General features: G+C 41.8%; 1 protein-coding gene across 5 annotated transcripts in view; it reads left to right on the forward strand.

The window, feature by feature from the left end:
• Positions 1 to 1,986: 1,986 nt before the first annotated feature.
• PPP4R3B (protein phosphatase 4 regulatory subunit 3B) overlaps positions 1,987 to 27,878 on the forward strand; it is a 95,816-nt gene continuing 69,924 nt past the window's right edge. For all 5 annotated transcript variants that reach the window (XM_039531707.1, XM_039531708.1, XM_039531709.1 and 2 more), the window contains exons 1-4: positions 1,987 to 2,400; positions 3,517 to 3,572; positions 11,900 to 11,998; positions 22,586 to 23,209. In XM_039531707.1, coding sequence (XP_039387641.1) covers positions 2,259 to 2,400; positions 3,517 to 3,572; positions 11,900 to 11,998; positions 22,586 to 23,209 — 921 coding nt within the window. In that variant the 5' untranslated portion in view covers positions 1,987 to 2,258. The remainder of the gene's footprint in view (positions 2,401 to 3,516; positions 3,573 to 11,899; positions 11,999 to 22,585; positions 23,210 to 27,878) is intronic.

Genomic DNA, 27,878 nt, shown 5'->3' on the forward strand with positions numbered 1-27,878 from the left:
AGTGTTTGGACCGAGGATGTTTCCAGGTGGTCTTAAATTTGTTACTCTGCCTAAAGATGGTATTCGTAATGAGCAGGTCATGCTCCACACATTTTCTGAGGAGGAGAATACCATTGGGGTTTACATTTCTCACCCCTTCTTTGCCTATTGTGCCATTCCAGAGTTGGGAGTCCTGTCTGACTCTGGCATTGAAATCTCCCAAGGATGAGTTTGTCTGCCTTAGGTGTGGCAGTGAGGACTGCATCAAGGGCACTATAAAATTGTTCCTTGTTGTTTTCCTCATCATCAAGTGTTGGGGCATATGCACTGATGACTATGGCTTATTGGTTGTTGCTGAGCTTGAGCCGAACAGTGATGAGACGCTCGCTGATCCCCCCAAGAAGCTCCAAAAGCTGACTGGCTATATTATTTTTGAGGCAAAGCCAATCCCATGAATGCGTCTCTCTTCAAGTGACTTTCCTTTCCATGCATCCGACGAAGTGGGTATTCACCCACGAAAGCTCATGCTCCAAAACGTCTGTTAGTCTATAAGGTGCCACAGGATTCTTTGCTGCTTTTCCTTTCCAAAAGACAGTGTAGCCACCTCCATCCTCTTTTAATTGGTGTTCATCAGCCCGGTGGGTGTCACTAAGAGCTGCAGTGTCAATGTTGAGTCTTGCCAGTTCTCCGGCAATTATGACAATTATGCGTTTCACTCTGCTAAGAGTCTATAAGGGTGTGGACATTTCAGGTGGTGAAATTCATTGTCTTATATCTCTTGTTTTGGCTGCAGAGTTGAGTGATCTCACTGGATGCATCCATCCACTCGGAAGAGTATGAGACAGCCTATGTTTGGATGTGCAGAGGGGATCCTAAAAAGGCCTGCTCAATCTGTCTCTGCTGCCAAAATGCACTTCTGTCTCATCCAAGCACAAAACAACCATCACATGGCTGCCGCCTATGTGCAGATTTATGACTAAAGACTCCCAGAGATCACTGCTCTTGTCTTCACCGCCACTTGTCCGTCACCACAGAGATTGTGTGGGTATGAGCCCTTTGGCAGAAGCCTGCATGTGAAATATTTTAATGTGGGGAAACCAGTGTGCAGGTGGTGACCACGAGACTTGGCAGGAGGAAAACCCTGACCCAGTGGCAAGGAGATCCAAGACAACCAGGGACCTCCCTCTTGCTGCAGCCCTCATTCATCTTCACAGATGCAGAGTACTAAAAGGTCCTCTATATGCACCTGATCCACTGTTGGGGTCTTAAGTTTGGACCGGGGATAGTCAAGAGCCTCGCCTCAGACCCGCTCGCCAACGGAGACCCTACCAGGAGTATGAAAGCTCTGGTCGATGTAGCTCTGATGGTCTTTAGCCCACACAACCCTCGCCACCATGACAAGGTTATGGTCCATCAGAGAGGTTTGGGTCATACGAACAAACCACCAAATCCTCCAGCCCCCTTCGATAAGCCCCTAGAGTTACTGATCTCTTTCCCCTGCCCCCACACCAATAAAGTGGAGAGAGGCAGGTCAGCAAGTGTTGGGGTGTCTCAGGGGCTAGTGTAAGATTCTGTTGGGGTCCATGCGGGTGGGGGCCAGTGGGAGACTTAGTTCATGGGGACAGTAGGCTCGGGGCCCTGGAGTGGATAGTGGTGGCTGTTGGGGATAGCAGAATTGTGATAGTCAGGGGCAGTGGTTGCACTGTCCGTGGATGCTGGAATACTTTGTATGGGGTGTGTGTATGTGTGCTGAGAGCCACTGAACCAAATTGTGAACCCTTTGTGATGGAAACTACTCCAAGCCAGGGATGCTACTGCATGCCTAGTGCCAGCACCTCTGAAAGGGGGGTGGATTCTGTCCCTGGACACTGAAAGGGGGGAGGGGGCGAGGAGCTGAGGTGAGTGGCGGGAGGGTGTTATAGTGTGGGGGAGATGGGGAGGCGGACTCAGGGCGGGTATTTATAGCCCGCCTCTTCCGTCCTTTCAGCACCAGCGCGTGGGCTCTCGGCCACCGTAGCCCCTGCGAGTGGAGCCCGTGGCACGCGCTGCTGAAAGGAAGAGAAAGGCAGGAGAGTCGGGTTACAAGATGGCGGCCGCGCTGTGGTAGCTGCTGAGGCGGCGGCGCGGAGTGAAGGGGCCGGGCTGGGGGCTCAACTTTCCCCTCTCGCCTTCAGGGAGCCATGAAAAGCGGCGTGTTAAAGATCCCGCGCTGCCCGTGAGCGACTCCCCGACCCCGCGGAGGCGGCCGGCCGGCGCGGAGGCCCTGGTCGGGCTGCACCATGTCGGACACCCGGCGGCGGGTGAAGGTCTATACCCTCAATGAGGACCGGCAATGGGACGACAGGGGCACCGGCCACGTCTCCTCCACCTACGTGGAGCGGCTCAAGGGGATGTCGCTGCTGGTGCGGGCCGAGTCGGACGGTGAGAACGGAGCCAGGAGCTGCGGGCAGGCCTAGGCCCTGCCTGCTGGGAAGGTGGCCTGCGGCTTGGCCCCCGTGGTGCCCTTCCTACCCCGGCCGGTCGCTACCCGGCTCACACATTCACAGGGTTGGGCCTGGCTGCTGGGACAACGGGACCGGGGAAGGGGAGAAAATGTGACAACGCCCCCGCCCAGCGACCCGCAAATACTGATCCCACCACAGCCTCCTAGTCTGGCCTTGTCTTGCCCCAGCAAAGCCCCAGGCACTGACACTCCATTCCTCCATGGGTCGAGCTTATGAGAGGGAGTCTCCCCCGTTCCCTGAGAGGCAGCGTCTCTAGGGGGGCTTCTTCCTCCAAACTTTCCTTCTCCACCCAGTGAGGCCGAGTGTGGTCTGCACTGAAGTGACTCCAAACGCTTCCTTAACGTTACCACCAGTGACTGAGTCTGCCAGCCCTTACCTAGCAGTGAGTGAGGATGAAGTCTATTTAAGTGACACCCCTTCTCCAAAATTTTTCATAAGCATTCCCAGATTAATCAATATTCTGTGTGTGTGTGTGTGTTTGTTTTTTTCCGAATGTTGTTTTCCTTTTTCTTCTATGTGCAGGGAATTTCTTTTTGGAAATTCTCTGTTTCGGAAAGGTGAAACTCTTGCTGGTGTGTTTTTTTTTGTTTGCTTGCTTTTTGTTTTTATTTAATTGTGTGTTTAAGTTCAGGGGGAAAAAAAAGAAAAAAATCATAGTGACAACTTTGTCAGCGGACAGGTGCTAATGTGCTAAATAAACCTTCTGATGTCTGGTATAGATTACTCCAGACTTGTTGCCAGGATACATATGTTACTTACACAAAATAAAGTTTTTGGGTTTATAGAGTCTAGATTTTTCATTTCTGAAGGGCACCTCAAGGAGATGAGAGCAAAAAAATGTACTTTGCCCGTTACCTGGCTTATTCAGAAGGTGTAGAGATTTCCATTAAAATGCAAAATATTCTTTTGGACTGTCTAGAAGATTTGGATTAATTAAATATAATATATTTATTGACACATGGCAAGTTTTAAGAGCCATGGAGGTTTTTGTTTTATTAAACTTCCTAAATATAACTCCTTATCACCTTTTCAGGTTCTCTATTGTTGGAATCGAAGATAAATCCAAACACTGCATATCAAAAACAGCAGGCAAGTATCAGCTTCTTTTGTCTTATCATTTTGCACTGAATTTGGCACAAAAATTAATGCTGATTTACAGAAAAGGGCAAAAGGTTTACTGTACAGATTTGCTGCTGATGTTTGTTTTCTGTGCAGGTTGAAAAATTGTTTGCAAACTTTGAAAAATTGTACTTCTATTAGTGCTATAATTTAAGGTGTCTGAAAAGGGCTGTTAGGTATTTTGGGGAATATCTTGAACTCATGAAAGGAAGAATACTTAAATATGGAGTAGTATACATGTAATTGATTCCTTTTTATTTCTGCTATTAACCCATTAACATACTGGTTATTTCTTTAGTTCTTTCCCTGAAAATGACATGAAGGAATCCGCCTGTACAATGTGGCTTTTATTATTATCGTTCAGGCGCACCTGCTAGCCTAACCTAACTAAGCTGACTAGCCAGGGTTGAATACACTTGCACACAACCATCTTTTGAGGGCATGCTTTCAGTAAATCAAAAGAATAAAACAGCACTGAATGTAACATATTGTCGACCTTCTAGTAATCCATTAAAAAAGTCATGTACTATATCAGAGGGGTAGCCGTGTTAGTCTGGATCTGTAAAAAGCAACAAAAAGTCCTGTGGCAGCTTATAGACGCATGCATCTGACAAAGTGGGTATTCGGTCATGAAAGCTTATGGTCCAATACATCTGTTAGTCTATAAGGTGCCACAGGACTATTTGTTGCTCATGTACTGTGTTTCTCTTGTCTTTTCCTATCTGTTATAGAAAAACAAAGCAAGTTGTCCTCATTGTTTTTTTGCTACTTTTCTTTTTCTATCCATTCCCTTTTTTCCCCACAGTAGATTCTCTACCTCTTTTATCCAGGTTCTTATATTAGTATCCATTACTATAGTTTCTGAGCACTTCCCACCAGTAAAAAACAGTAATACTTTTCCACCCTTGCCACAAAGGTTTACTGTACAGATTTGCTGCTGATGTTTGTTTTCTGTGCAGGTTTTCTAGTTAATACAAAAATGAGACTATCGGGTCCTGTTGCAAGAGAACTTTAGTAAACAGGTTTGCATTTAGTTCTGAATGCAGCAAGATTATTTGATCTGGCAGTGAGGTCCGAAGAAGTGGGTATTCACCCACGAAAGCTCATGCTGCAAAACGTCTGTTAGTCTATAAGGTGCCACAGGATTCTTTGCTGCTTTTACAGAACCAGACTAACACGGCTACCCCTCTGATACTTGATACCTACTGGATGGTGGTTTAATTGCTTCAGTAGAGTATAGCTGTCATGGGGAGGTCATGATTGCAGAGGAGAGGGATGGTTTCTAAGATAGTTGAGTCCATTTTTGTGCTGCATTTTGAAAATCAAGATAGCCTTGGACTGGACTCTGTTCAGTGGTAATAGTGCACAGAGAATTAATACTGAATGCAGTATATCAAATATAGATTGTGTTGCTGAACAGGTGTGTTGGTTTGTTCTGAATTCTCTCTTTAAGATTTCATATTGCCACCTATCACTCTGGCGTCTGAGAACCTTCCATATAAAATCAATAGGACTTCAGGTGGCAGGGCTCAGGCTTGGGCAAGTCTACACACCAGCTGACTTTGGGGCCCCAACCCACTGTTTGAGAACTGCTGGAATATACTAATGCACAATTGTTTGCAAATATTTTTACTGTACAAGAAGCAAACTCTTAATCTGTTAAATACACAAATAAAATATTTAACCTTCTGCCTCTTCTTCTAAGGGTATGTATGTACTGCAAATTAAGGTATAATTGTAGCACAGGTAGGCATACCTATGCTAGCTTGGGTAACAATAGTAGTGAATGTGTGGCAGCATGGGCTTCAGTGCAGCTAGCCACTCAAGCACAAGCCTGACATGGACCCTGAGTATGTACCTAAGTTGCAACCCTATGCCAGGGTCCATGTCTTCATTGCAGTTATTACCTGAACTAGCTAGATTAAATTTAGCAGTGATATCCCTACCCACACTATAGTTACACCTGCATTTGTGGTGTGGATGTGCCTAAGTTTGTATTGACACACATACTGTTATTTGAAGATAATTTTTTCTGCAGCAAGCAAAAACAAATTGTAGACTTGAGTTGAAAGGCGCAGTACTAGTTTTCCTGAAAATAACACATGTAAACATGATTTTAAAATAAAATTTAAAAAACACTTCCAGGTAAAATTTTAGAGGAATCATTGCATTTAATATATTTAAGGATATTTTCTCTTCACAAAAAATAATTTATCTCGTGAAAAGTGTAGCTTGACTACAGAATCTGAAACAGCATAGGCATCAGCAATGTAACACAGCAAACACACTCCACACTGCTGCAGGAGTGTGTTTAAGCATGATGTGGGGTATGTCGTCCAAATAGAGTTAAATTGAGTAATCTGCACTCAAGTTACTCCTCTCAAGTTAGCTCTAATGAGAGTGACCACATTGTGAAATAACTCTTGAGTTGTTGTTTGTACTGGCACAGTATTTGTATGTGGCACTTAGGCTTCTGGGGGCACATCCTATGGTTCTTAGTGCTGCAGTATGCTGAGTCACTCTATAAATTCTTTTTCAATGTATTGTAGGATAACTTGTTTGTTATTTCTGGGCATATAGCAGAAGTGGTGTTAGTCTGGCAACACTAAATTCAAATTAGTTTATGCCAAAGGTTGGGCATGGGACTCTCATTTTGGAAGGAGGCTGATCTAGGGTATAAGATGCAATGTTGGGCATTTTTGTACTGACTTTTCCCATGAGAAAGCAGCAGTGTGTTTTGGGTTTTTTCCCCCAAGAAGAGCCCACAGGCTGCATACAGAGGTGGAGGGGAAATAGCTGGGGGATTGTGGAAAGTATTGGAAGACTAGCTGCATTTGAGTGGCACTAGCCTGTACCCACACTTCAAAGTGGTCATGTTAGCAACTGACAATTTGTGTTCATTTGGGTTTTAACCTATACTCCCTGTTGTGCCCGCTAACTCAAGTTAATGGCAGCACTGTACTTGAGTGAAGGATTTTGTGTGTGTGTGTGTGTGTGTGTGTGAATCAGGGCCAAATTTAGGGGCAACACTCAAGCTTCAGCAGGAATTAACTTTGCATTGAAGGCAAGCCCTCTCTTAAGATGAGAAAGTAGTTAAGTTTCTGTGCCTCTTCAGTCTTTGGCAACTATGCTAAGCCCTTAATTAAAAGTTAGGTCTACATAGGTGGCTCTCAGGGGTGAGAAAAATTCTCACTCTTGAAAGCCAGAGCTATGCCAACCTAACCTCTGATATAGATGCAGTTAGGAAGAATTCTTCTGTGAACCTAGTGACTGCCTCTTAGGGAGTTGGAATAAATACCGCAACAGAAAAAAACATTCTACATAAAAGCAGCACCATAGCTATGCCACTGTAGTACTCACTATGTAGATGTGGCCTAAGAATGGTAGTTGTGTGCTCTCTATTTTGAGGAATCTCTGTCAGGGACTAAATAGGTGGCCTTCAACATAATGAACACCTGTTAAATGGTGATGGGCTTGATCATTTTTCTATTCTATGCACAGAGGAGAGCTAGATCAGGTGCTTCTGAGACATGAAGGCAGGGAGGAGCTGTTCCAGCCCTATGGCATTCTTTCCCTTTCTCCTTTTTATTCCCATGGAAGACTCTCCAGAGATGCATTGTGCCCCCCCCCGCCGCCCTTTTTTTTTAACCATGAGTTAATTGCTAAGTGATTTTTTTGTAAACTCCCTGGACAATTCAGGCTACATGTGATCCATAGGATGAAGAAAAAACACTTAGAGCCTCGGTCAGATGTGTGTGGGGTGTCCACACTAGCCTTTAGAAACGTGCAAAGTACCTCAAGTTAACTGGCAATGTTTATCTTGTCTACACAATAAAATTATACTGGTATAAGCTAAGGAAAGGTGTAAATTTAAACTTGGGGTATGTCTACACTGGCAAGTTTCTGCACCACAAGTTATACCGCTTTTATTAAAACGCTGGAACTAAACTACTGTCCATACCGTGGTCCTTGTGACGCTGGAGCACATGCACCGCTGTCTTTGTGGATTGTGGTAGCTATCCCACTGTGCAACTGACTGCAGGGTGCTTTGGGAAGGGTTTGCCTCATGGGGCAGGCACAGTGTCACATGATTCAGGTTTCCCAATGCCATTGTTCCATGGGCATCCTACTACATTGCCAGCTGCTTTTCAACTGAAGTGTGGGAGGGGGAAGTGTGTGTGTATGAAGGGCGGGGGGAGGAGTGTGTTTTGTGGGACAGAGTGTGCTGTCTTGTAAGTTCAGACAGCGGCAGGAAGCAACCAGTCCTGAGATGTTGGAGGGTTATATACACATGCCTTTTGTGTTCAACAGCACGAGCATTCCACATTAATGGTTTGCTTTGTGTCCCGGAGCAGATCAGTACAGGACACAAGGGCTGTCAGAAACAATGCTTTGAAAGGGGAGGAGTGCATGTCTCCAGGGTTTACACTTCTGCAGTTAGAATGCAAAAAGATGCTTTACTGTGCAGAAACTTGCCAGTGTAGGTAAGCCCTTTATATAGTTCTTCTAGTATAACTCCGTGTGTGGCCTCTCGGGAGCAAAAGCGGCTTTTTGGGTTTAGCTAATGTCACTTTGGAAGTGATTTAAACCAAACAGGAAAAAGCTTTCAGAATAAGTGTGTGCATGCAGAGAGTTATACCATTATAACTATACTGGTTTAACTGTATTGGTCTGAATTATACCAGTTTAACTTCCCCAAAAGAGAAGCCCTAATTCAAGGCAATAAAGTCTATTGAAGTCAAACACACTGTAGGTAAACATCTACTTTAGCCCTGTGAGAATAGTGTACCAAAAATAATGTTGACCCATTCAGCAGTGTCTTGTGGTGATAGCTCCACTTTATACTGGAACACCTCACAAATAGGGTTTTGGAAAGTGCTTAATGACCAGAGGAGGGGGAGCTGCCATGGCTTCACAGGGATCTGTGCTGCCATGGAATGGAGGCCAGGTCTAGTCTGGTCTAAGAGTTGTGGCTGGTAATCTGTCTCTGCTGGGGCATCTATTTGTGGGCCAAACAATGAACCTGTTTTACTGAGAGAGACATCATGTTGGTTTGCCCCAAGCAATTACTAGGGAGAAATGCTATAAGATGCCTCAATTTCCTGGTATGAGTTTTGGTCACCATTAATTCAGAGATGAGACTTTATATGGTATTACCAGCCTCTTGATCTAGTCAGTTCCCTAAATTTTAGTATGTAGTTACACTGCAAAACTACTTATTTTCTTTTGCATAAGTTTCTCTGTTTGCCTACCGTTAGAAGGCCTGTTTCTTTTTCCTGGTCTTCAAAGTTGCAATTTCTTAATATATATCTCCACATCATAAAATATTTATCATCACCACAGCACCCTTCTCTTCCCCCCCCCCCCAAAAAAAAAAAAACCAACCCCAAGCAAAACTAGGCATTGCCTCCTTAGCTAGCATTTTTGTAAATGGATGTCAGTGGAGTTGAGCTTGATCCTAGCTAGGGCTGGATGTGGCCCTCTTCAAAAGTTTGTCTTCTTCATAACGAGAAACTTTTGCAAGGATTATTTTTCCTTAAATCTGTCCAGTAAATTCAAAGGATCCCTCTACTCCTTTGAGTTCACTGTTTGCCAACACATGGGCAGGATGAGTAATTATGAAGGAAAAAAAATCAAGTAGTACTCCTTTGAGGCTTATCTATATGAATACTTAGCAACAAGCTGGGGTGTAAATTTACCTTGAACTGCCTCATACTATCAACTTTCTAATGCACTTTAACCTGCCAGCACACTAGGGAACTTGTAGAGTGCAGTAGCAGGGTCCACATGGGCACTTAGGGCTTGGCACAGCTGGCTAGTGTGAGGTAGATTTACACTGCAGACTGCCATGAACTTGATGTTTGTATAGACAAGTCCTGAATAAAAATACATAACTCCAGTATCATCTTGTTGTAACTTAATGACTAACTTTAAAAAAAAAAATTATACAATTTATAAACTTCTGGTTCTAAAAGGCTTGCCTCTTCACAGGTGGATTCATTTAAATCAAAGCAATTTTAATAATTTAAATGATGGTTAGTTTTAATCGTATTTTGCATTTGTACTTTTTTAGTTATTTTCCTAAAGAAAGGTTGGTTCTCTTGGTAACCATGAAAATATGTTAAGTTGCAGTTAAGTAGCACCTTTGTGCTAAATATGGTGTTTCTTTCTGCAAACCAGGAAGAAACACTATATTTGTACACATTTATTTGTCATTATACAGTTGATTTCATGGATTCAGATTCTTAATTTTTTGTTAGAAAACAATGAATAATGCATTTCTAATTTACTAGATTAATTTTTACTTGTGCTTTTTGTCAAGCACTATTTGGGAATTTGAATGCAATTAAAATGCAAAAGAAAATCTTAAACTTTAAAATTAGCTAAATTAAAATATCTTAAATGTGCTGGATCCATTTAAAAAGATTTATTATTTTTTTAAATGAAAAACATGTTTTAACACAGGACGTCTTATCTGCAGTTAATGAATTGAACTGATTGTTTCTTGCCACTGTGTGCTTTGAGATTTTAGAACTAGTAGCTCTCATTCTCTCATAACTAGTCTTTTATTCATAAAGGAAAACCAGCTTTCCAGGTTTCTCAATTTCTTATTAGTTTTCAATGTTGAATGAGCTAATTGAACTGAACTAATTAAATAAACTGAAATGAAGAAAATATTCTCTTTGAACCTGCAGAAGAAGAGCTGTTGCTGTCAAAAGCTGGTTTAGCACTTCAGGAGACAGGGGCTTCTGCTAGTTCAGTGATTTAATTCTCTTTAAAACTTTACTGCTTTTTTTATTAAAGTTATTTTAATAGAGTGAGTTTAAGCCATAACAAAGGTTGCTGTAATTGCAAATTTAATTTTAAGTAGGCTTATTTAAAAAGAAGTATTTAAATCCGATTTTTAAAAAAAATATTTTTATCTACCTTGTTTCTTTGGTTTAAAGTTATAAATTTGGAACATGTGGAATTAAATTGTGTTAAATGTTCTCTGAAATCTCATATTTGTGTGTGTATTTTTTTCATTTCCATATTGTAAATACATTGTTTACTATCATGTATAATTCATCTTTATAACTACCTCCAGGGTATTTCTGTTGAGAGGAGGAATACTACGTCTTCTTCCATGTAAATATTCTGAATGTTTAAGAGTAACAAGATTTCATCAAATTATGTTTTGGGTGCTAGAACATGAAAGAGACTGTCAAGGTTGATTCCCCACTCTAGCACTTTGAATGCAGAAAGTGGGGGCCCACAAGGATTCTAAAAATTAATACTGGCCACTCCAGGCTGGTATTAAACTCCCATTGTTACAGGTTTTCTCCGACCTTGGATGGGTAGATTCTGCCACCATCCAGGGGGAACAAAACAAAACAAAAAACCCACTCCTAGGAATATGCTCTTTGGAATTCCTCCCTGTGGGGTACCCTCAAGCCCTTTTACCCCCCACCCCTCAGGAGAGGAACTGAGAAAGAAAACAAAGGAAATCAGCTGTTGCCACCAGCTAATTAAACAACATATTCACAAACCTCTTAGGACACAAAAAACCCAACCTTGTTCTTAAAAAAGGTACATTTTATTAAAAACAAAATTAAAATACATCTGGAACTTAGGCTATTGCTGGATTTAAAAAGAGCAAATATAATAATTAATCATCAAGAATGGATTTCTTGAGGTCCAGCTTAATGGTTACAAGCAAAACAAAAGCATTTGGGGGTTAGCACAGAGGAGTCCACAAGCCATAAAGAAATGAGAGAGAGAAATCTAATCACGTTTACCTAGACATTCCCTGATGAACTTGCTTACCTGTGGTTTCAGATGGGTATGATTTTTCATAGCTGGTTTAAAGCTTTTTAGGGTTAGAGAACAACCACAGACAGACAAAGATTTTGTCTCTCTCTTCTCTCCCCTCACCCCCGCATTTGAAAAAGTTCTAGCCTTCCCACTGGCTCTCTTTTGGTCAGGTGTTCACTCCCTTCCTTTTACTATGGGCTTTTTTAACCCTTCACAGGTAAAGCAAGTAGCTACTAACAGGGATTTTATAGCTAGCTAGCTGGCTGGGTGGGTGTCCATAAAAGGGAGGCCCCCCCCCCCTTTCATTTCTCACAGAGACTGTAAAGAGTTTTATACTTGTAGCAGAACTGGTAATTTCATCCTCCTTGATGTGATATGTCATTCTGTCTTGACAATTTTTATACCAGTTGAAGTAGTAATTGCATCCTTGTATAGCATTCAGTCTATTTTGTATTTCACCTGAATTTTTTTTTTGAAAATCACAAATATTTATTTTTAAATAGGACACCTTGATTGTTTGGTCAGAAGCAGAGAATTATGATTTAGCGCTGAGTTTTCAAGAAAAAGCTGGCTGCGATGAAATTTGGGAAAAAATCTGCCAGGTACAGTTAATTTTTAAAATTCTAATTTTCAAATTTTGATGTGTCCTGTCTGCTTGTTTTGTGTGCCATACTTTGTTTTACAAATTAAGTGTATTACTGCATGTTTATATTCTCAGGATTAATTTTCCTGATACAGTAATTCTGATTCTTTGCTGTTGACACGGATGCCTGTAGCTGCTCAGTGGCCCATTAGAGCCATCTTTTCAGTTCCAGCTAATTCCCAGAAGGCAGCTTTGGTTTGATAAAAGTACAGATTTTTTTCAAAAGACAGCACATATTAAATAAAATATAAATTCTGTACTTTCCGCTTTGCAGTATCTCTCTTCAGTGATTGGGGCTGTTGTCTCTTTTCTGCTGCCATTTTAATTATACTTCCTAGAAGAGGTAAAGTTTGAAATTAAGACTGAAATCAAAGGTTTCTAATGGAAAAGTTGAAGTCTATTTCAAAGTTCAACAAAATAAATGGGCAAAAACTATAGAACTTACCTTCCATCATTGAAACTCTGATATCCATTACTTTCTGATGTTGAAAGCTAAGTCTTTCACTCTTAGTTTGCATATCAGATTGTCAAGCTGGAATCTTTAATTATCCATTTTTATATTTGGCATTTAACTGTTGTCTTCAGTGGTTTACTCTCCTTGTTGTTAGATATGGCTTAAAATATCTTTTATATACCAAATTATTTGTTTACCCTGGAGTTTTCCTTAAATGTAGGAACCGTTAATTACTCCTGGGGGAAATTCTGCACCAAGAATTTATACCAGGGAGGAGTATAAAAATACTGCTCAGGCATGCAGGAGAGAAATCAGGAAGGCCAAATCACACTTGGAGTTGCAGCTAGCAAGAGATGTTAAGAGTAACAAGAAGGGTCAAGGAAAGTGTGGGCCCCTTAGTGAATGAGGGAGGCAACCTAGTGACAGAGGATGTGGAGAAAGCTAATGTACTCAGTGCTTTTTTACCTCTGTCTTCACGAACAAGGTCAGCTCCCAGACTGCTGTACTGGGCAGCACATCATGGGGAGAAGGTGACCAGCCCTCTGTGGAGAAAGAAGTGGTTCAGGACTATTTAGAAAAGCTGGATGAGCACAAATCCATGGGTCCGGATGCGCTGCATCCGAGGGTGCTAAAGGAGTTGGCGGATGTGATTGCAGAACCATTGGCCGTTATCTTTGAAAATTCATGGAGATTTGGGGGAGGGAGGGCCTGGATGACTGGAAAAAGGCTAATGTAGTGCCCATCTTTAAAAAAAGGGAGGAGGATGATCCGGGGAGCTAGAGGCCAGTCAGCCTCACCTTAGTCCCTGGAAAAACCATGGAGTAGGTTCTCAAGGAATCAATTCTGAAGCACTTAGAGGAGAGGAAAGTGACCAGGAACAGTCAGCATGGATTCACCAAGGGCAAGTCATGCCTGACTAACCTAATTGCCTTCTGTGAGGAGATAACTGGGTCTGTGGATGAGGGGAAAGCAGTGGGTGTGTTATTCCTTGACTTTAGCAAAGCTTTTGATACGGTCTCCCACAGTATTCTTGCCAACAAGTTAAAGTAGTATGGCCTGGATGAATAGACTATAAGGTGGATAGAAAGCTGGCTACATCATCTGGCTCAATGGGCAGTGATCAATGGCTCCATGTCTAGTTGGCAGCCGGTATCAAGTGGAGTGCCCCAAGGGTCGGTGCTGGGGCCAGTTTTGTTCAATATCTTCATTAATGATCTGGAGGGTGGAGTGGACTGCACCCTTAGCAAGTTTGCAGATGACACTAAACTGGGAGGAGTGGTAGCTACGCTGGAGGGTAGGGATAGGATACAGAGGGACCCTAGACAAATTAGAGGATTGGGCCAAAAGAAATATGATGAGGTTCAACAAGGACAAGTGCAGAGTCCTGCACTTAGGACGGAAGAATCCCATGCACTGCTACAGACTAGGGACCGAATGGCTGCGCAGCAGTTCTGCAGAAAAGGACCTAGGGGTTACGGTGGACGAAAAGCTGAATATGAGTCAACAGTGTGCCCTTGTTGCCAAGAAGGCTAATGGCATTTTGGGCTGTATAAGTAGGGGCATTGCCAGCAGATCGAGGGACGTGATCATTCCCCTCTATTTGGCATTGGTGAGGCCTCATCTGGAGTACTGTGTCCAGTTTTGGGCCCCATAGTACAAGAAGGATGTGGAAAAATCGGAAAGAATCCGGCAGAGGGCAACATAAATGATTAGGGGGCTGGAGCACATGACTTATGATGAGAGGCTGAGGGAACTGGGATTGTTTATTCTGCAGAAGAGAAGAATGGGGGGGGGGGGGAATTGATAGCTGCTTTCAACTACTTGAAAGGGGGTTCCAAAGATCTAGACTGTTCTTAGTGCTAGCAGATGACATTATAAGGAGTAATGGTCTCAAGTTGCAGTGGGGGAGGATATTAGGAAAAACTTTTTCATTCAGAGAGTGGTGGAGCACTGGAATGGGTTACCTAGGGAGGTGGTGGAATCTCCTTCCTTAGAGGTTTTTAAGGTCAGGCTTGACAAAGCCCTGGCTAGGATAATTTAGTTGGGAATTGGTCCTGCTTTGAGCAGGGGGTTGGACTAGATGACCTCCTGAGGTCCCTTCTGACCCTGATATTCTATGATTAAAAAATCTGTGCAAACTATTTTAAAATTCTGCTAAATTCTGCATATTTTATTAAACCAACACACTATAATCACACCAGTTTCAATTATTTTGGTAATTTATTTCAAAATATGTCAGCAAATATGTCTGGAACAGTACAGACAACAAAAATTATTCAGGAAATGTTTTTTGACAAATAGATTATTTACTAGGCATATTGATACAGAACTCTGAATAATAATTCAAGCTACAATTAAAAAAATGTAGATCTCGCACCGCTCAGAAGCTGTGCAAAGGCTTGGGGAAGTCAGGTGTAACAGAGGAGACGGAGTGGGAAGTAATTGCTGGGAAGGAGCCTGGGAGTGAACCTGGAGGGTTGTTGGTTTTGGGTGGGAGAAGAATGTTTGTTTGTTTTTTAGGGGTTATGTGTGTGGAGTGGGGGGATTGTTAGGGAGTTGGAAAGCCTCCCCCATTCGGTCAGGCACATCTGCTCCCATCACCATGTGTCCCTCACTTCCTTCTCCCTGCCCCCATCTAACCCTGCACCCCCACTCAGCCCCTTGCTCAATGCTGTCACCCCACTAGCTCCTGTGGCCCCACCCCAGTCTGTCCCCCCACTACCCCTTAAGGCCTGCTGTTGTCCCCCCAGCAGGCACCTGTGCCCTTCTCTGTCCTCTTCCACATCCCCACATCTCCATGTCCCTTGCCTCCTCACCTGAGCCTGCAGGCAAGGTGCTATGAGGAAGGCAGCCTCTATCCCCTCCTTCTCCGCAGCTGGCTGCTCCAGCAGTGAGCTAGCTGCCTTCTCTTCTGACACCACAGCAGTCCCTGGTGGGTGACAGGTGTAATTGCAGCACCTCCCCAGCAGAATCTATGATTCTGTGGGGGACATGAAATCTGCACTTGCTCAGTGGTGCAGAATTCCCCCAGAAATGCATTAATATCAGTGTGGGAGATGCAGCATTTTGACAGTGCTGTTTACCACTTCTGGAGAAAAAAGAGAAAATAATTCTTGTAGTGACTGTTGACTGTGGGTTGAGGGAGTGTCCTGTTAGTTGAGGGAGTTCAACGCATTGCAGGATTAGACCCTAAATGTTACTGCAGAAGAGAATATTTTGGCGATGTAATAGTCTTTAAAAGTATTAGCAACCTTTCAGTCCACTTTCAGATTACTTTTCAGTTCTCTTCTTGGTGTAAATGAAACAATAACAAATAATGAGCCAACCGTGTTAATTTTTGGATCCGTTCAGTATAGATTCACTGGCTTTTGTTTAACTGTTCTTTATAACAAAGATCAGAGGAGCTAGCCACCAATCTTCATCCAGAGGTGTGTTCTGTGTATTACCTCATTAACTTACATTCTGTGTGTCTAACTTCTGTCTCAGGATCAGGCTCACAGGAGGATAGCCTCATATTATAATCTTTAATTATGAAACTTATTTTTAAAAACATTTCTGTATGTGCTCTTTAGATATCAAAAGACAGCTAAGCTTTCAGGTTTTTAATGCCATACTAACAAGTTATTTATGCCATTGTAACTTAAGTCAAAAGTTTGTAACATGCCAAATTTATTAGGTCTTTGTTACTATTTTGAGCAAAGTGTCTATTTTTCATGATGGAAGTCCAAATTTTTGTAAATGTTGCTTGGTAGCTGGCCCTACTAAAGGGAGGTGGGTCTCTGTCTACCTGTGACACAGCTGATTTGCCTCTCCAGGTGGATCAAGTCATGTCACTAAACCAGGCCTCTGAGGTGATAGCATAACATCCTTTTTGGACAGCCAAGGGGGAACTACAGAGTAAGTGAAGTTCCATGGAGAGAAAGTGTTCCCTGAAGGGGCTTGGGAGAAAAAACCAGTTGGAAGTTCTAGTTTTCTTCTGGGGAGAAAGTAAGGAAGACAGGCCAGGACTTGTCTTCTCCAAAGGTTTAGAAAATAGAGGAAGAGAGAGTATCTCACGGAGAAAGGGCTATGCCCAGGCTAAGGCCTTTCTGTGTTCATTTTGGAACTTTGTTATTAAAACCAGAGCCCAGTAAGGGCTGTTATTGGGCTTGTGGAAGCCTCTTTTTGAGTTATCGAGGAAGCAAGAGGGGAAACTGAGTCAGGGCAGCGCAGAGCCACCTCTGGTCACGAGGGGGGATAGAGAAGGTGGCTGATGCTATTACAGCATTATTCAAATGTAAATGTAGAGTAAAACTTCTAAAGGGACCTAAGTTGCGTTTTCAAAAATGATGTAGACACTTAGGCTAAGATCCATTTTTTTTTTCAGTGAGATTTAGACTCGTAATTGCAGAAGTTACTTTTGAAAATGTGAATTAAACACTTCGTATTTTTCTCATAATCCTTGATAGCGGGGTTTTATCATACATAGATCATTTAGATTTTGCAGGACTTATTCTGATCACTTACAGTTATAAGACAGGAGTAACAAGATAATGGAATTACACCATTGTAAAATCAATACAAGAGAAGAGGCAAACTTTACATCAGAAACCTGTTTTGAGATTGAGATTTACACTGGCCTTTTCAGTTGCATCAATTTGATAAAGTTAATAAGAGACCATGTTATGATGTGTGATTTGAATTTTATTAATCTTTTTCTTTACAGTCAACTAGATAGTATTTCTCTGATGTAACGCAGTAACTTTTGAATGCTGTATTTGATCAATTCCAAAATTTCAGGGATTATTCTGAGCACCCTATTTATTTTGATGAAAATCCAGGGGGAAAAGTAAAGGGGGGAAATGAGGAGGCACACTGAGTCCTTGACATCTGGTTAGCACAACCACAATGTTAGCCTCTTCTGTAATTCTCTATAGATCAAAGAATCAGTTGATGGTATAAATTAACACATTCCAGCATAAGAATACCCCTCATTTTATCTCTGCCCATGTCCCAATTGAGTTCTAAACATTGATGCCCTGAAAGAGAGAGAGAAGGAGAAGAAGGGGTGGGGCACACAGCTTCACCTATGGAGGAGAAGAATGAGGGGCCCTGAAAGGGCGGGATCAGAGCCCATGGCATGCGGGGGAGGGAAATGGGGACCTGGGAGGAACAATGGGGAGGGGTGAATGGGATATACACAGAGGCCCTGGAATGAGAGGTGGGGCTGGGAGGGTTGCAGTGAGTCCCTGAAATAGTGGGGAGGGGAGAGTAGCTCACAGCAATCTTGTCAGGGAGAATGGAGGGTACTAGGAGTGCCTAGGGTGCAATTTGCTCAGCCTACAGAAACAATAAAATGTGTAACCTCCTAGTTACATATTTTAAATCAAGATGGGATATTTTTCCAAGAGATGCTCTAGTTCGAATGTTAACTAATTCAGGGAGGTCTTATGGTTTGTGTTACCCAAGAAGTCAGACTAGAGATGATCACAATAGCCCTCTCCGGTTTTGTAACTTGCGTGTGCGCTACAAAGTCAGATTACAGTGAAAATCTATAGAAATCCTATTACAATGTAGAAGTGAAATAAAATGATGTAAAGTTAATACTCACTTAGAATAATGCTTATCTAGGTTTTTTGCATTTGTAGGCTTAAGATGACTTAAGTATCCGCTGTGCCTGCTATTGACTATATGTTGGAGTGAAAGGGAACCATCTCTCCCCCTGCAATCTGACCAGTGATGCAGTGTTTGGGCAAAATTGTATTTAATGGGGTTGGGTTTAGTTTTCTGAGCTCATTATCTTTGGTGTTTTAAGGCTTATTCTCAGTATAATTATGGTTCTCAAATATTACTGTAAGTACACGGGCAGAAATTAATATTGCAACTTATTGAATAGATAGAGCTTTTGGGTTTTTCTATGTTCATGGAAAGGGCAGGGGTTACTGTACTACTGACTTTGCACTCTCAAAATAGTAGAGTACCATTCTTGGCTTTTGTTGCAAAAGAAATTAGTTACATGAGTGGGATCAGATTAGTAGTGACTACAAAGTACTTTCATAAATGTTCAGTGGTATGAAATGGTTACTCCTGGGAGAATTCTGCACCTAAAAATTGTGCACAATATTTTAAAATTCTGCTTATTGTCAAAATTACACAATATAATCACTCCAGTTTCAATTACTTTGGTAATTTTATTTCAAAATACCTGTCAGCAAGTATGTCTGTAACAATACAGGCAGCAAATTCAGGAAATGTTTTTTGACAATGGGATTCCTTACTCGGCATATTAATACAGAACTTTTGAGTAATAATGCATTTAAACTACAATACAGAACCATATTTCCCGCACCCCTTAATAGTGCAAAGGCTTGGGGAATCAGGGGTGACGGAGGTGCTGAGGGTCAGGGAAGTAATTGCTGGGAAGGAGTCTGGGTTTGAACTTGGAGAGTTGTTGGGCGTGTGTATGGGGGGGGGGAAGAAGTATGGAACAGATTTTTGGGGGGAAGAGGAGCGATTCTTAGACAGCCTCCCCCATGCAGACTCTGGCTGACTCCTAACCTCTCTCATTCAGTCAGGTACATCTGCCCTCCTCCCCATGTGGCCCTGCCCACCCACTCAGCCACCCTCTTCCCCCATGTGGCCCTACACCCTGGCCCCATATGTCCCTACACCCCAAGTCTGCCACCTCTCCTCTGTCCCCATGTGGCCCTGTACTAGGGATGTAAAAGGTTACTCAGTAAGACTAATGCTTACCGGTTAACCCGCCTTAACCATTAACCCCAGAGCCGGCGCTGCCCGGCTGGAGCAGGTGCCAGCTGCTTAATCAGTTAACTGTTTAAGCAACATACTTTTAATCATTTAAATGCTTAACTTTTTAAACACCATTTACATCCCTATCCTGTACCCCCATTCAGCCCTCTCCCAAATCTGTCCCCCCACTAGCCCTTTTGAACCCCAGTTTGTGACCTTCCAGAACTCCCGTGTGCCCCATGTTGTTCATCCCCCCCGCCCTCATATCCCAGGCGTCCTGACCTGGCCCAACAGGCAGGGTGCTGTGAGGAATGCAGCCTCTTTTCTTTCCTATCCACAGCTGGGGCTGATCCCACCCTGGAGCGGCTGCCCTCTGGTCTGGTGCCACAGCAGCCCCTGGTGGGCGAAAGGCGTAACTAGTACCTCTCTGTCGGAATGTATTTTCTGCAGAGGAAAAAAATTCTGTGCAGGACATGAATTCTGCATGTGCACAGTGGCACAGAATTCTCCCAGGATCTCCCATCCCTAGCAAGGAGGGACCAGGATTTTACCCCAAGAGAGATGTGAACTGCATCCCTTCATCTGAATGAGTGTTAAGTGAAGCTTCACTTGTGTCTTAGGGCTTGACTACATGGGGAAACTTATCAATATAATTATACCGCTATAGTTCTATTGGTATAATTCCCCAAGTGGACACTTTTCCAGAATAAGAATTATTCTGGTATAATTATGCCAGTAAATTTCCTGTACGGACAATCCTTTAGTTTTACTACCTCCTAAAATTGCTCTCTCTCTATTCCTGCCCATCCCAACATTCTATGCTATGTGATCCCTGGTGGCAAGTGGCTAATAACTTACTGGATGATTTATCAAAAGTTGAGCAGTGGTCAACATTAGCTCATATGGGTTTCCAGGATCATAGGCACAAAAAGTCAAGTTGGAATCACTGACCTTCCACTGGAAATAAATCTGGACCCACTGACTTAACATCAGTCTTAGACCTTTTGAATGAGAACATTTAAAAACAGAACTCCTATCCATTCTCAATTAATATTAAGCATTCTGTGGCACTTTTTAAAAAGTTGCTTTCCCTGGTCTTCCTTCTTTCCTTTTCCCCTCATATTGTGTAGCCTGTCAAGGAATAGTTGGTTGCTGCCACTACAGGGATGGCTGTCATGTTGATATCAGGTAAAACCAGTAAAATGATTGCTTTTAGACACATTTGTTGAGAACAGTTCTGCTCCACCTTTATTAGAAGACTTCCTCTCAACAACTGAATTTGTTGGTCTCTTTATTAGTTGCTTCACACATGTTTTAAAACCAGTTGTAAAACACTGCAGGAAGAATTGTGCTATGTTATTTAGGTTTATTATAATTAGGTTTAGTATAAAACAGTCCTATGTAAGTTTTTATGTAGATAATGAACAAATTAAGTTTTTTGCTTCACAGCATCTCATAGTGCTGCTGTGGTTGACCTTTAAAATGGAAATATGGAACACTGAGGTTTTTAGGATTTACAGCTCTTCCATAAAACTTCAGTTTGTATATCTTGGATACCCTGAGTTTGTTTAGCTAAGTATTTTTCTGCTCAGCCCCTGCTGAGTATTATTATTATTATTATTTTTAAACTAGAACTCCAGTAGGCAGGAGAAGGCCTACTACAGAACAGACTTTGCATGGGGAGAGAAGGAAATGTGGGAGAATATGTAAGGCTTTGCATTTACACAGCCAAATTAAAGCCCTTCATAGACCTCACTTAATATATGTATAGTACTACTCCTGGGGGAATTCTGTGCCAAAAAAATTTTGTGCACAGTATTTTAAAATCCAGCAAACGTCTTCATATTTTGTCAAAATAACATTATATAATCATGCCAATTTCAGTTACTTTTGTAATTTATTTCAAAATACCTATCAGCAACTGTGTCTCTAACAATAGACACAACATTTCCCCAAGAAGTAGAGCATTAAGGAAACCCCTACGACGACCTAGTTCCTGTTTCTCTGCTCCCTCCCCTACAGAGCCCAGCAGGAGAGGCAGACACCCAGCCCCCTATCCCCCAGAGCCCAGCTGCGTGGACCCCCCCCCCCCCCAGCCCAGACATTTGCACACATCCCTTATCCCACGGAGCCCATCTGTGCTCCTCCTCCCCCCCCCCCCCCCCCAGCCAAGCCAAGCCGCAGGCCCCTCCACAGCCCAGACACACTTATCCCCTGTCCACCAGAGCCCAGGATCCAGAAGGAGAGAGAGCCTGATTCTGGGGTCCTGGGCTTATACTACATTTCCTGCACGCCACCTCCTTCCTTCAGGGCATGCTTAATACTGCAGCTGTTGGGAACCCTCCAGTTCCCTTTCCCTCTCCTCCCTCCCTCCTGTCGGCATCTTCTATTTGCGAACTCAGATCTGTGGGGTCCAGCAGCTCTGCAGCCCATTTCTGTGGGAGGAAAAGGAAATTCTGCGCAAATTCTGCCTTGCACAGTGGTGCAGAATTCCCTCAGGAGTCATTAGTATTCACTTTAAATATTCAAAGTGTATTCCTAGTTATATAATCCAAATGCTGTCTGAGATTGCACTTGTATTTTTAGGACCTTATTTCTGTTTGTTTTTCAAGTCACTTTCACACCAGTGTCCAAAATAGGAATGGAAACAGTTTGTTTTTTAATAATTGGGTTTCTCTAGTGCTTCTGCTAGCCCAGTTTACAAAAAAGGATTGTTCTTTTTATGGTATTCATTATATGAATACTGCATAAACTTCACTATCTCTATCTTGAACATTTTAATTCTATAATACGACTATTCAGTGGAATTGCAAAGAACTTTTTGTAAAGGTTAAAAAGTTACCTTGTTTTGAAATAAGTATAGAATTTTTAATGATCATTATTTAAGGCAGTGACCTTATTTTCATGCATGGCTGTAAAGTGCCTAGCAGGCTGTTGGCACTACAGTAGAAATTGAACAGTTATGAACTGACCAGTCAGTGACACACCTCATTTGGAACCAGATGTATGCAATCAGGCAGCAACAGACACCAACAATTTTTTTTTAATTTAAAAAAAAAAAAGGCAAATATAGCACAGTATTTTGTTAAACATAAACTAAAAAAAAAAAAGAGGAAAGCAGCATTTTTCTTCTGCATAGTGAAGTTTCAAAGCTGTGTTAAGTCAATGTTCCATTGTAAACTTTTGAAAAAACAGCTATAGCATGTTTTTTTGGAGTTATGAACAACCTCCATTCCCAAGGTGTTTGTAACTCTGAGGTTCTACCTTATATAATTGAGTTATATAAATTACCAACTTCAATGTTTTCTGTATGTCTAGTATATTTTTGGGATAAGACAGTAATTGTTTCCATTCCATTTTTAGGTTCAAGGTAAAGATCCGTCAGTGGAAGTCACACAGGACCTTATTGATGAATCAGAAGAAGAACGCTTTGAAGAAATGCCTGAAACTAGTCATTTGATTGATCTTCCTACTTGTGAACTCAACAAACTTGAAGAGATTGCTGACCTAGTTACCTCTGTTCTCTCCTCACCCATCCGTAGAGAAAAGTTAGCGCTTGCCTTGGAAAATGAAGGCTACATTAAAAAACTATTGCAGCTTTTCCAGGTTTGCGAGAATCTAGAGAACACTGAAGGTTTACATCATTTGTATGAAATTATTAGAGGAATTTTGTTCCTCAATAAAGCAACTCTGTTTGAGGTAATGTTTTCTGATGAGTGTATTATGGATGTTGTGGGATGCCTCGAGTACGACCCTGCTTTGGCTCAGCCAAAAAGGCACAGGGAGTTCTTGACCAAAACAGCAAAATTTAAAGAGGTTATACCTATAACAGACTCTGAACTTAGGCAAAAGATTCATCAGACTTACCGGGTACAATACATTCAGGACATCATCTTGCCAACACCGTCAGTTTTTGAAGAGAATTTTCTTTCTACCCTCACTTCCTTCATTTTCTTCAATAAAGTTGAGATTGTCAGTATGTTGCAGGTAAGTGAATAGAAGGAGGTGGGACGGGATTGTAAATTGAGACTTCCAATTGTGATTTTGAGGTTAATTGTACATCTTTATTTTAGTGTCATTTAATCATGTATATCTTTAGTTCTGTTTGCACAGTATCCTTGGTGCTTCCCCACACTTGAAACAGATGTTAGTTATATGACATAAAAGCATAAAAATTGAGTTTAAAATACATTACAACCATCTGAAATATATCATAGACTTCAAAAACCTGATTATAAATAGCAAAATGCTGCAATGGAAAATGGTGAATAGACTAGAAGTACCATAATAACCTACACACATCTATAGTGTAGTCTTCAGTCTGTGAGTGAATTACAATGCATTTCAAACTGTTTTCATCAGACAGCATGCAGTTTTATTTCTCTTATATTTATGGATAGCAACGCTTCAATGTGACAAAATATTTTCACAGCAGATCATTAATCCCTCATTTGTAATAGGTATAGCAGGAATGTTTCTGAGCATGTTATCTACATTAGTGCTATTCATTTGTGGCACCAAGTGCTCTACAATAGTAGCTCTCAATCTTTCCAAACTACTGTACCCTTTTCAGGAGTCTGATTTGTCTTGCGTACCCCCAAGTTACACCTCACTTAAAAACTACTTGTTTACTAAATCAGACATGAAAATACAAAAATGTCACAGCATAGTATTCTGAAAAATTGCTTATAAAATAAATTGGCAAATATAAATATTCTACTTACATTTCAGTGTATAGTGTATATAGACAAGTCATTGTATGAAATTTTAGTTTGTGCTGACTTCACTAGTGCTTTTTATGCTTTTTTGTAAAACTAGTCCAATATCTAGATGAGTTGATGTACCTCCTGGAAGACCTCTGGTTGAGAACCACTGCTTTATAACAACCAACTTAATTTGATTAGTGCTTCTTGACATCAGTGCCCCATGGTGGTATTTAATAATAAAAGCAAAACTGTTATTGGGCTTAAAAACATTTATCAGACACTTACTAGCCAGAAGTACTAGAAGAATAGCTTGGAGCACCACCAGAAAGTACCAGAGACAGTGCTTTGGTGAAAGGCCATTTATGCTTCACATGAAATTATGGGTAGTCTCTATTTTCCAACCCAAATTCTGTTGTTGTTTTATGCTAGCACCACAGTAAAACTGACAGGTACCTAATTGATTTTATTCTGCTCCTGCTCTAGGCCATTGTGCAGAGAGGGTTTTCTCAAAGGGTGAAACTGGTTAATCTCTGGGCATGGGTAGTCTCCAGGAAAGGTGAAGGGATTCAGAAGATATACTAATGAAAGTGAGGGATCAATAAAAATCCCAGAAAGAGAGCAGAGAGGGAGGAAGGCATAAGGGATGGTGTGAGGAGTGAAATTCCCAGAAAGTGAAGCAGAACACTGAGAGAAGAATATATATAAAGGGAATTGCTTGCTTTTAGGTTGTGGATTGTATGAACGTCTCATGCTTAGTTAAGTTTGACGTTAGTTAACTGATTTGATAGCCTAAAGAAACTCAAAAATAAAACTGCTGACTAACAAAATTAATAGAAGAATTTGGGTTTGAGACACCTTTCTCTTTTTAAGAGAAACCTTTCTCCCTCATTTTTGTTTATATGGGATCTTGCTACAGATAAAAATGAAATGAAAGCTCTTTATTTTCTGAGACACCATCTCAGGACATTGGGGTCATTGGGGTTTTTGGTTTTTTTGGTTTGTTTTACAGACGCTTCCCAAAGTACGTAAACCCGACGTACGCAAATCCGAGTTTACGGAAAAAGTTCCGTAAGCTAGAAATAAGGAGTGGTTTTTTTGTGTAATGGTGGGAGATATGATTCCGACTTATGCAAAAGTCAAGTTACGCAAGATGTTCTGGAATGGAATGCTTGCATAAGTCGGGGAGTGTCTGTATTTCTTTTTTCCCCCACCTCCAAACTCTGTTTGTTTGTTTGCGCTGTTTTTCCAATTTAGATTTCATCAACTTATTTGTGAAAGTCTGATTGCATCTTAACAGAAAACTCTTATCCCTGTTCTGATTAACTCCTTTCTTAACTGGCCCCTGAAGAGTGCTTGAGGCCTTGATATGTTGTGTCACTACTTCATTACTTTTAACTACTCTAATGAAAATTTTGCAGTCTTAAGTTTACTTGATTGTTTTTTTTCTTTAAGTAAAATTAGATGATAGCTGTAGTTGCACACATTTCAAAACCTGGCTACTTGTGCAAGTGGGGCACACTGACATGTTTATATTTTAAAAGCTACTTTCCATAAGCCACCTATTCCACATCAGGATGGTGACAGTGGCTGCTGCTGCTAAAGATGTATGTGAATGAAAGTAATCCCTTCACACAGAAGGGAAAATCTCTAAATTGTTGTATTACCCCCTGTAGTAAAGACATGCTTGTCTCAGTTCCTGGAAAAATTATGGAGCAGGTTCTTAAGGAATCCATTTTGAAGCGCTTGGAGGAGAGGAAGGTGATCAGGAACAGTCAGCATGGATTCACCAAGGGCAAGTTATCCCTGACCAAGCCTTCTGTGATGAGATAACTGGCTCTGCAGATACAGGGAAAGCGGTGGACATGATATTCCTTGACTTTAGCAAAGCTTTTGATACAGTCTCCCACAGAATTCTTGCAAGCAAGTTGATGAATGGACTATAAGGGGGATAGCAGGCTAGATTGTCTGGCTCAATGGGTAGTGTTCAGCGGCTTGATGTCTAGATGGCAGCCGGTATCAAGCGGAGTGCCCCAAGGGTTGGTCCTGAGTGCAGTTTTGTTCAACATCTTTATTAATGATCTGGATGATGGGATGGATTGCACCCTCAGCAAGTTCATGGATGACACCAAACTTGGGGGAGAGGTAGATATGCTGGAGGGTAGGGATAGGGTCCAGAGTGACTGAGACAAATTGGAGGATTAGGCCAAAAGAAATCTGATGAGGTTCAACAAGGACAAATGCCTAGCCCTGCACTTAGGACAGAAGAATCCCATGCACTACTACAGGCTGGGGACCAACTGGCTAAGTGGCAGTTCTGCAGAAAAAGACCTGGAGATTACAGTGTACGAGAAGCTGGATGAGAGTCAACAGTGCGACCTTGTTGCCAGGAAGGCTAATGGCATAATGGGCTGCATTAGTAGGAGCATTGCCAGCAGATCGAGGGAAGTATTTATTCCCCTCTATTCAGCACTGGTGAGGCCACATCTGGAGTATTGCATTCAGTTTTGGGCCTCCCACTGCAGAAAAGATGAGGACAAATTGGAGAGCGCCCAGCGGAGGGCAGTGACAATGATTAGGGGGCTGCTGTACATGATTTATGAGGAGAGGCTGAGGGAACTGTCCTTATTTAGTCTGCAGAAGAGAAGAGTGAGGGGGGAATTTGCTAGCAGCCTTCAACTACCAGAAGAGGGGTTCCAAAGAGGATGGAGCTCGGCTGTTCTCAGTGGTGGCAGATGACAGAACAAGGAGCAATGGTCTCACGTTGCAGTGGGGGAGGTATAGGTTGGATATTAGGAAAAACTATTTCACTAGGAGAATGGTGAAACACTGGAATGGTGTACCTAGGGAGGTGGTGGAATCTCCATCCTTAGAGGTTTTTAAGGCCTGGCTTGACAGAGCCCCGGCTGGGATGGTTTACTGGGGGTTAGTTCTGCTTTGAGCAGGGGGTTGGACACCTTTCTCTTTAAGAGACAAGAGAGGCCTTTCCCAGTAGTGGAGAGGACTAATAAATGATTTTTTCTTTTACTGTGCCTGCTCTGGAGAACACTTTTTTTTTTTCTTTATAAGTTGATCCAGCTGCTGAGTTTCTGATAGCCTCATTCACTTCAATGAAGTGTAAATTTCATTAGAGTGAATAGGATTTAAAATTCAGGAGTTAATTTCTAAAGCTAATCATAGAAGCGGCTCCAGCGGCCTTCCTCACTCCTTCTGGTTAACCTAGTAAACTTAAATTAAAAATTATAAATGGTGTTTATTGAAGTTGTCTTTGAATTATTTATTCACTTTGGGTAGAACTTTGCTAAATATAGAAATACCACCAGATACTAGGTATTGCTCAGTTATAGTGTAGATAACATGCACTAGTTATGTCGTCTTTTTTGTGGTGTGTTTTCAGAATTAATTCAATACAAAATCATTTGATAACCTTCAGTTATCAAATGATTTTGTAAACGTTGGTGGGTAATTAGTACTGCTGTACTGTGTAAGTCAGTGGCCTTGGAGAATAATTTGGATCTAATATATTCCTTAGTAAAAGGGGTCCTAATACAAGAGGCCAAATTCAGAAGCGAGTCAATCAAGTGTAACAGTACAGGTTTGTTTTGTTTAAACTTACATTATTAGTTTTCTCAATGTTTTACCTGTTTAGACTCTTTAAGTCTCCCTTAGGCTCACAGGGTCAAACTCAGAAGAGTTATACAACTTGCATGCAGAGGAGCTGGAGAAAGGTGTTAACTAGCTAAGTAGCCAGTTACACCTTTATGTCAGAGGAGATGACTTTAATGTTGCATAACTTTAAGGGGTTCTAAGGCCTGGTTTACACTTAAACAGCTATGCCAGCAAAGCCTTGGTTAGAAGTGTGGAAAAAAATCACACCCCTAACTGTCATAGTTGTACTATGCCCTACGGTAGAGGCTGTCATACCATCAGAAAAGTCCTTTTTGCTGGTATAA

The sequence above is a fragment of the Mauremys reevesii genome, linkage group 3, assembly GCF_016161935.1.
Source record: "Mauremys reevesii isolate NIE-2019 linkage group 3, ASM1616193v1, whole genome shotgun sequence".
NCBI classification, from domain to species: domain Eukaryota; kingdom Metazoa; phylum Chordata; order Testudines; family Geoemydidae; genus Mauremys; species Mauremys reevesii.